This window comes from Propithecus coquereli, unplaced genomic scaffold, assembly GCF_000956105.1.
Source record: "Propithecus coquereli isolate 6110/MARCELLA unplaced genomic scaffold, Pcoq_1.0 Scaffold89, whole genome shotgun sequence".
Taxonomy (NCBI): Eukaryota; Metazoa; Chordata; class Mammalia; order Primates; family Indriidae; genus Propithecus; species Propithecus coquereli.
The window spans coordinates 1,793,344-1,803,444 of record NW_012155173.1 but is presented as its reverse complement, the minus strand read 5'-3'; the positions used below and the strand labels follow the sequence as shown (position 1 = coordinate 1,803,444).

The 10,101-nt window shown below is 38.9% G+C and overlaps 1 protein-coding gene across 1 annotated transcript in view; it reads right to left on the bottom strand.

Annotated features, from left to right (window-relative positions):
* RBM18 (RNA binding motif protein 18) overlaps nucleotides 1-10,101 on the bottom strand; it is a 21,197-nt gene that overhangs the window by 3,947 nt on the left and 7,149 nt on the right. The window contains exons 3-5 of the mRNA XM_012664432.1: nucleotides 6,145-6,271; nucleotides 2,904-2,990; nucleotides 826-911 (exon numbers count right to left, since the gene is read on the bottom strand). Of these exons, the coding sequence (XP_012519886.1) occupies nucleotides 826-911; nucleotides 2,904-2,990; nucleotides 6,145-6,271 (300 nt within the window). The remainder of the gene's footprint in view (nucleotides 1-825; nucleotides 912-2,903; nucleotides 2,991-6,144; nucleotides 6,272-10,101) is intronic.

Here is a 10,101-nt window from a genome sequence, read left to right as displayed (position 1 = left end):
TTTGAACCTTGACTCTGTTATTTGCTACCTGTGCGATCTCAGCCGAGGTATTTCACCACTCTTTAAGTTTCATTTTCCTCATACGTAAAGTGCGTGTAACAGCACTTTTACCAGAATTTTTATGATAAGTAAATGACATACTTTGTGTAAAGTGTTTAGCATGGTTCCTGCTTCATGCTGAGCTCAATAAATCCTGACTATTATTACTGTTACTGTTAAAATTTCTCCCTAGGCTACAATGCAAAACAAAAACTCAAACAAAACAAACCCTTCTACTTCTGCTCAACCATCTACTTCACTTCCCCTTTCTCTACCCACCTCTTAGTTTCCCTGCTTTGAATTAACTCTAAAGAAATAACTGACAATTCACACAAACCAGAATCAAAACTTAGAGTTGTTGCAATAGTACACAGAATTAAACATCTGCAAACTACAATTCTGTATAAGGGAACTCATGGCTGGGGAAGAATTAAGTGTCTAATGACAAATGCCAAAGAGACCTAAGGCCTTATTAAAATGCTTGTTTTTAGGGTAAGGACTGTGTCGGATTCATCCTTGCATTCCCAGTGCCAAGCACAAGGCTTGGTGTGTAGTAGTTGCACCCAGGCTTTGAGTAATTTAATTCTACAAATGGGGAGTACATGATCTTAAGGGGATGAAAGGGGAAGAAATGTATACATTCTGGACATTAACTGACATGTCGAGTTAGTGATTCTTTTCTAAATTAAGAGTCTGAAGATTCACTTTGGTATGAATGAAGGTGTGGAATGAAGAAATGGCTCAAGCTCTCGAATAACTGTGTCTTTCTACAGTACATCATCTTACCTTAGATTAGACTGAGTAGGCTCCGTGCTTGAGGATGGCTCAAGACTGATAGGAAGGATCTTATCATTCTTGTTATGATCATATCTCTGAAAGTAAGAAAAAGGGAAATTACTTCACCTTAGCAGAAACCAGCCCTTTACTGTAGTGCATGGGTTCAGAAACTCTAATGCCACCAGTGTATCATCAGCATGTTTCTAGACAATTTTAAGACTACTTTATCTTTAGGATTAATGCAAAAATCCATATAGTTTTGGCCTAAAACTTGTAAGTTTAGAAAACGAAGTTGAGAAGCAGCTTCCGTCTAGACATCAGTTCCTCCTTATTTGGTAGGAAAGTAATTTCAACTTTCAAATCCCCAGATGGTACAAATACACAGCAGGGTTGTCCTCCTACATTCTTCTTTAAACTGTCACATATTATTATCTCTTACAATATTTACTTTGTTTTATTCAAAACACTTTAAATTTTACAAAGTACCAAGCATAATATTCGACTCTTTTTTTTCCCCTGTTGTCTGGGTTAGAGTGCAGCATCATCACAGCTCGCTGCAGCTTCCAACTCTTAGGCTCAAGCGATCCTCCTACCTCAGCCTCCTGAGTAGCTGAGACTACAAACATGCACCACCATGCCTGCCTAATTTTTTTTTTTTTTGTAGAGACGAGGTCTTGCTATTGCCCAGGCTGGTCTCGAACTCCTGGGCTCAAGTGATCCTCCTGCCTTAGCCTCCCAAAATGCTAGGATTATAGACATGAGCCGCCACACCTGGCCATAATATTAAACTCTTAACAGGCCTGAGTGGAGAATAAAAGTAGTAACAGTTTTCAGTTGCTGAAAACATTATACAGTGAAGGAGTAGCTTAATTTGATGTCAGATAATTATATACTTCTTATAAAAAGTAAATATAAAAAAGCAATCAAGAGCATCTGGTCAAAAAATTTACAGGAGAAGAGAACCCTGAGGCACAGAGATTTTCAAATGAAAGACAGGAATGAAGGATGATTTCTCTTGCGTGCCTTTTCAATGAGACGCAGAATGAGAAAATGACAGTCAGTTTGGCAAATGAGACTTAATTCTGAGTAAAAAACTATTCAGTAATTCTCTTTGTTTCTATTTTTAAGGTAATGTGTCCTAGAAATTAAGAAGGCTCTGTGATTACCTGAAATACTAAGAAGGATCCAAAGTGTCTCTGTTTTTTGGCCTGGACATAGAGTTTAAATGTCTGTTTAGTCTCTGTGACTCTTTACTGGGAAGCTTGTTGGGAGAGGGAAGAGTGTCTCTGACCCATAACCAAGCTCATATAGCTAAAGATTTAAGTTCCAACACTGTCACAAATCTTTTCACAGGCAGGTCAAGTCTCTACTGCAGAAAGAGGAGAATCAACTCTTGGGACTGCTCCAGTCCACACACTTCACCACTTCTGTGCTAGTTGGAACAGAATGCCATTCATTTTTTTTTTTTTAATGGCCACAGCTTTTCTAGTGCATTCTCCCCAAGAGACCAACTACAGAATGAACAGGGCAGCTTGCCATTTCTCAGGGCTTGGAGACAATATAGGCGCTGCAAAGTCCCACAAACCCACACCCTAAAAATTCTCAAGATCTCTGGAATAAGGAGATGCCTGTGCTTTAAGCACTCATACAAACTATTCACTTCTCAAGCATTTAGAATAAACAAATTCAAACTCTCCACAGACTCCAAAAGCTGGGAAGAGTCTAATAATGCCCGAGGCAACTAATTTTAAAAATAAATACCCTTTTTCTTCCACAGAACAAACCTCCACCAAAAAAATGATAGAGGTCTGAGTATACACATCAGCCACATGGAAAAATCAATCAAAAACAGGATCTGTGGGCATGTGGAGAGAAATAATGAAGGAACTTAATCCCTCCTGAGATGCTTCTCAAAAGAAAAATCTGGCAACACACATGGTAAATACAAGTAGGAGACCAAACTATGGCTGTTCCAGATGTGAAGAGGCTGGGATGCAAATGGGTAAGTGGACAACTGTCTTTCAGAAGACTTGCTTAGGATGAGGCTTCATGTTGTCCTTCTAGCATCTAAAGGGTCTGAGACGTACCTTCACTTGAGCATGTGCCCATCGCACCACCAGCTTCTTAGACAGAGCCAGCTTGCCATTGAGACACTGGATGGCTTGTTCTGCTTCCTGTCCAGGAAAGGGACAAATGTTAGTAAAAACTTTCAAGTGCTTAACTAGCTATATGTATTTCACAGGGCCTCACTACCTTTGGTGGCTGAGTTTCTAACCAAATTGCTTTTGGCAAATAATTGGCAAGGGTTTACAATTTAAAAAGGCAGAATAGCAAAAAGGGCATTAATTTTTTAAAGTGACACAAAAATTCAAATCCTGGCTCTGTCACTTGCTAGCAGCATGCTGTCTGGCAGGTCACTTAATGTCTCTAGCTTTGCCACTTGTAAAATATGGATAATAATACTTGTTCCTCAGTGGTGGTGTGAGGACTCGAGCAGTACATGTAAAGCATGGAGCACAGGGTACGCACTTACAAATGCCAGCTAATACTGCTGTTCTTATTAGGTGATACCTTTCTATACGCTTCCATTAGTTAGGGTAGCATCTACTATGTCAAGAAACTGTACTCCTCCAGGGACCCTGGAACTATATCCTGGACTAGGGCTTACTCCCTGGAACCAGAATGAGGAACATTAATGGCATCAAAGGATATGTGGGTGAAGGAAACTAGGCCGGAAAAAGCAGGAGTGAGTCAAAGAGACTGTTAGCAAGGTATTTGTGTGAGTCAATCTACGCACCTGGTTTTCAGAGCCAAAAGTTCCCTGACCCTTTCCCCATCAGATATAGGAGCAACAAGGTTGAAAGGAATTCCTGAAGCTGGAAAATAGTCACTTTAGGTCATTCCCAGGAAACCTGGCTGTACTTTCCCATCCTGCCAAATCTTTGCCTCATTGGTAACCACGAGGCATTCAGCCAAATGTAACCCATGTTTAGTGAGGGTGAAGAAGCCCTTACGGAACAGAAGAGGATTAAGGTGTCCTAGAAGGCAGGGAGAGTCTATATGAGACTGAGGCGTAATACCAGTAGGCATTCCAGTCTGGTTTTACCTGTGATTCTCTTTTTCCTTCAGAGCTCACCAGTATGACATTTAACAAATATTTATTGAGTACCCACTAAGTGTCAGTCATTGGTTATTCCCTGGCCATCCTTGCCCCACTACAGCACAAGTTAGAGCGACAGAGAAGCAACGTTTTATTCTTTTAGGTTTCATTTGGTGAATTAGAACTTACAGGGCACTCTATTAGTTTTGAAGTATCAGCAGTGATAAGACACCAGTAGGGGATAGTGTTTTTTTTTTTTTTTAGGGGATAGTGTTTTAAAAAATAATTTCCTATCTCTGTACATGGTTTCAAAGTTCATGTATTCAATAGTGTTACTAAATGCCAACTGTGTTTCCTTATGTATCCTCATCTAGTCTTCCAACTTCTTATAAAGTAAGGAGGGTGTGTATTTTTAATCCCCATTTTTAGATGAAAATCGAGGTCAAAAGAGGTTAAGAGACTTGCTCAAAGTTAATAAATAAAAGAGCCAGAAATATAAGCTAGGCTTTGTGACTTTTAGTTCAGTGTTTTTAAACCAACATCTATCCCCAACATTACCACTGATTTTAGCTGTCTGCAAGAATTCTCATCACACTCTATCATTAAGGAAGAATAAAGTACTTAAGAACGCTAATCCTATAGGGCATTCTTTCACTTCTCTCAAAAAAACTTGAATAACAATGTATCACTTATTGGCTATCATATTTACAAAAATTAGAGAAAATAAAAAATACCCAACACTGGTAAGGACAATGATACTCTCATACATCTCAGAATATACTCATGTATCATTTCTCGAAGGCAATTGGCAGTTGTATTAAGAAAAAATATGCATGGCCTTTGATGATGCCATTCCATTTCCAAAAATGTATTAAACATACACATAGTTAGGGCTATAAAAATAGTCACTAGTGTGATGTTTATACTAGTGAATCATTAGGCACAACTCAAATATCTAACAATTGGGAATTAGTCAAATATCTTATACTAATGATGTTGATTAATTTTTAACTGCAGTCTAAGTTACATAAAATAACATGCACGAATCTCTGATAAAGATCAATGATCTTACACATACACGTACATGTACAAACACCAGTGAACCCAAAATATCATCATACAGAATGTTATCTTGATGTGATTAAATGGCAGAAAAATTTTAACATGCTTTGAGTGATAAACATGATAATATGATCCTATTTTTGTGTTATACACTGTATATGTGTTTGTGTGTGTGGATGTGAAGCTAGAAAAAAAGACCGGAAAGATGTATGACTAAAAATATTAACGGTGATCCTTTCTGGGTCTTGGCCTAAGTGATCTAAATTTTCTTTTTTGGTTATCTATATTTTTATCTATAATAAGCACATATTACTTTTACAATAAAAAAACCACTCATACAAATTATTATCAATAAAACGATAATTAGGCAATGTTTTTATATACGATGAATAAAGTTATAGAGAGTATTAAGCAGCATCTGTATATTTAGTACATTCAAATTCAATTTATCAATGCATTTCCACTCCAAGGACTAAATTTTAATACAAGGAGATACACATATATATCATGGTTCAAGCAGAATGTACTCTTCCTCTCTCTGTATTAAAATTTATATGCATTTGTTCTGAAACATTGAGAAAGGTATATTTTTAAGAGATCAAAATAAGAGAGTTTGTGGGGGAGGAAGAGGATGGGTAAATTCACACCTAATGGGTACAATGCATGCTATCTGGGGGATGGGCACACTTACAACTTTGACTCAAATGGTACAAAACCAATTTATGTAACTAAAATGTTTGTACCCCCGTAATACTCTGATATTAAAAATAAGAAGTTTGTGGGTGGCTCACCAGATAGGTTTCTATACCACAGGACAAAACTACTGAAAGAAAAGGAGGCTTTGTAGACCAGCCACTAAAGGAACAAGCAAACAGAATAGAGAGGGGGATGTCCATGTGCTCAGTGTGGGCAACTCAAAGCGTTTCGTCAGAAAAGTAGTCAGTCAGTCACATTAAACCTTGAGACAAGGGAGGGTAAATTCTGAATGCTGTTCCCTAATTTATTTGTTTACTGAGGATCTCTTCTAGGACTAATATAAGGTACACATAGATGAATCAGACATGGCTGCTGCCCATAAGGAACTGCTGTTCTAGCAGTCAAGAGAGATGCCCGAATAATTATGAGAGTTTGAGAAGTACTAGGATAAGGGGAGGAAGTTCAATTACCTGCTTAGTTTCAAAGTTAACGAAACAGTACCCTCGAGGCTGTCCCTCCAAAGCACCTGATTTGTGGAAGAGGAAGTCAAACTGCTTTACCTTCCCAAACTTCTGGAGGAGCTTGAGGAGGTGGTATCTGTGGAAAAAGAAGAGCCCATTAGTATGCTCCGAATTTTGTTGGCTACTCAGCCTGAAGTGCTAGATAAAAGCAGGAGATAATTTACCCCAGGGATAAAATCTCTCGCCCTGCCCTGTGCCTTCCTCCAAACTGCTGTGTTAGTTTATTTGGCAAACGGAATTGTTTGCCTGTATTTGGAATGGGAACTAGAATTGTCACGGCTATGCGTCTATCCAACACAAAAATACCAAACAAAAAAAGAACCACACCTTACAAACAGCTGTCTGGCCCACAAGTACCATTTGTTTTTCTTTTGGAGAAAAGCTCAAAAATAGTGTCGATTTATTTATTTTTAATTTCTTGGCATTGAAATAGCATTTGTGAATAACTATAACTCCATCAGAAACACACCCCTACAATCTAAAGGCCAAAATCCTACCCTATCTCAAAAATAAACAAAGTAACAAACACATACACATTCACACAAATGAAAAAACAGTCCTGGAAGACTTTCTTATTAGATTTTGTAGTTAATTATTAGACCCAAATTGCACTTGTGAGAAGGTGTCAAAAATTAAACCACAGCTAGTCACACTTCCATAAGTGCTTGAGAGTTTCAATCCCTGATGTGACTGAATATTAGGACAATGTGGAACCACTATATGACTGAGACTGGTCTTACATAGGGCAGAGGAACCTGGCCAGTCCTATAAATCATTCAGCCATGGGTAATTATACAGCCTTAGTTGCCTTAACACAGTTTATACTCTGAGGTATAGTCAAGTAAAGAATATAGGTGGTCAAGGAAGAATTTATTCCTGGTAGGATATTCACCCCAAGCTATTGCTTGCCACTCTGCCTCTCATCCTCTTCTTGGATTCCTTATTCAAAAACTTATTTGGTTTCTATAGAGCTTTTAAGTTATTCAAACAGATGTGGCCTTAACAGGTTGCTGTGGCCAATCTCAATTCCGACTTCCTGTCATCTGATGTAAGGGTGAGACAAACCAACAGCTCTCCCGTTTCCTTTTCCTTTGGCCTTCCTCCTGGCATCCTCTGTGCTATTCAAATGGAGTCAAGGCTTTCTCTAAACAATGCTGTCCCTGTGATACTAAAAAGGTATCAGCCCACATGCTAAATCTGTTATTACTGGGAATTCTACCCCACAGGGAGTCAGTAAAGTTGTCGTGATAGCCACATTTATATTCACATTGTTTTCTAGGAGAAACTCATCAAGATTTCATTCTTGAGCAAGCATCTCCTTTGGGAGGCAGAAAGATATGAAATGGATCATAAACTATACTAAATTTGATACTAATGCACATCAACAAGCAAGTCCATTATACTGGATCAGGTGTCTGACACAAAGGAACAAGGAAGACATTATACAGGTTTAGCACTGGGGCAGGATGCAAGGATCCCAAGGCATATTGGGATTAACCTGGTCTTTGGACCTGTTTTGAAAGGGAAAACAACCATGATTCCCTGCTTTCTAAATTCCCAACTGCATCAGGAGACCTCAATCACTAGTGACAATGTAAGTGGTGATTCTTCAGAGGAAAGGGAGACACCTCAAGTGCAAATTTCTGGTTTTACTTGATTTTTTGAATACACTTATGGCAAGGGTGAGTCTCTCAGATACACAGATGGGCTGGAAGAGTTTCTCCCGGGATCTTTAGTTCACAGCTGCATGTTCTACTTACTATACCCATTCAAACCTTAACACTGTGTCAGATGCCATAGAATAGGGGGTCAAACCCATTCTTAAAAAACAATCTAAGGGCTACTGTGGGTTGGTCATCTTTTTCATTAGCTCCACTCTGCTTAATAGCAGGAAGGTAATGTGATTGGCATTTCCTAAGAAACGAATTTTAATTTACTTAAAAAAAAAATGCCGACAGATTATTCTTTGTAAAGCTAACAAACACATTCTGTCCGAGAAGTGCGACCTTAAGATTCCAGGAACATCTGCTTAGGTCTGTGTCTTTCAGCTTCTCCAGGATTTCTTTTCTTTTCTGATAATTTCTTGAAATTATAGGAACACCGAAACAAAAGGAATGAAATGTTTACTATTTTGCTTCCTGGAGATGGGGACTGCAAGCTCTGATAGTGAAAAAAGCCTGAAGGATCCTGCTTTCACATCTGCAAGCACTTTTATCTGCTGCTGAAGTGTGGGAGAGCTCACTACCCAGCAGAGGCTTGCTTTACTTAATGAGATTTGCTTTGCAGCCTTGAGGAGCTAGAGAGTTAGCTCACCAACCCCTCCTCCCCATTTCTGTATCTTAGTGTTTTCTAGAATGAGTCTTTAAAACAACTTTCCTGACTAATGGCACATTAATAACTAACTTATGCAAATGTTAAAACAGACACATACTATGTGTTGAGAACCAATTAGGCACTTGGACTATCCAGGTGAATAAAAGTAGGTTTCTGTCTTCAAGGACCTCATATTTTGATTAGGGGAGAGATACGTAGGCAAACAATTACAAAAAAGTGTGATACTTGCACATAGAGGTATGTACATGAGCACCACAGAAGGAGGAGGCCCAATGGTGCAGGAAAGGTGGTGGTTACAGAAAGCTTCATGAAAGGAGATCTAGAACTGGGCACAATGGCACATCCCTATAACCCCAACTCAGGAGGCTGAGGTGGGAGGATAGTCCATAGCTCAAGCCCAAGAGTTCAAGATCAGCCTGGGCAACATAGCAAGACCTTGTCTCAGTAAAAAAAGAGGGAGTGATATCTAAGTGGACTGTGTCAGTGTGAGTGAATATACATGCAAAGACATAAAGGTGAAAAAGAGTTTGATTCACTGAAAAAGAGTGGGGGTAGACAGTAAGACGAGGCTGAAAGGAAGGCGAAGCACAGGTTGTGAAGGATGTTGTGTGCTTAGGGAATTTTTTTTTTTCTTTTTTAAGAGATGGAGTCTCACTCTGTTGCCCAGGCTGGAGTACAGTGGTGTGATCACAGTTCACTGCAGCCTCGAATTCCTGAGTAGCTGGGATTACAGGCATGCACCACCTTGCCCAGCCAGGAATTTTAATTTCATGTTGTAGGTAATGGGAAGCCCATAAAATGACATTTAAGATTATTTTTAGTATACCATTTGTTTTAGAGAAAATTTTACAAGATTATTATGAGGAGGGTTTTCATGTTCTATGCTACGTACATTATTAAATGGTCTTATTGTGTTTCCAATTTAAGTAAGCAAACAGTAAAAGCTGTTCCTTGCAAACCAAAACATGAAAAGAAGCATGGACAGTGAAGGAAAAACAAGGAATGGGCTGAGAGAGAAACACGGGTTTCTTCAGGGGTAAACACATTGTTCTTGCATGCTCATGCATTTGTTGTCCCTTGCATTCTAGCCTACCTAGTTTGTCCCTGAAAGTCTGTATCAGGACTTACTATCTGAATGACTCCCCATTGTTTTTAAGTTTACTTAACACACACCAAACCAGCCTCCTCCCTATGAACTGATGATCCTTTCCAGCTATCCCACTGGTCAGTGCTGACATGATTCTTCTACATTCTTCACGCAAGAAACCTCAGGATCATCTTCAACTTTCCACTGCTTTTCAATCACTTTCTTCATCTCTCAGACTCACCCACTGGTCTCCAAGTTCACTGTCTCTATCTAGCAGGGTTGGTTTATGGCAGTATTTCCTAACTAATCTTCATCTTCAGTTTCTGCCCCTTCAAGTCATCCTACACAACGATGTTGAATTTCCCTACTAAAACATCACTTCCATGATGTCAGTCTCCTGCTAAACACCCACAATAAGTCTTTTCTACCTGAAGTTCAAACTTGTCTGAATAAATTTTAAAAACTGTCTTAATCTGATAATATTC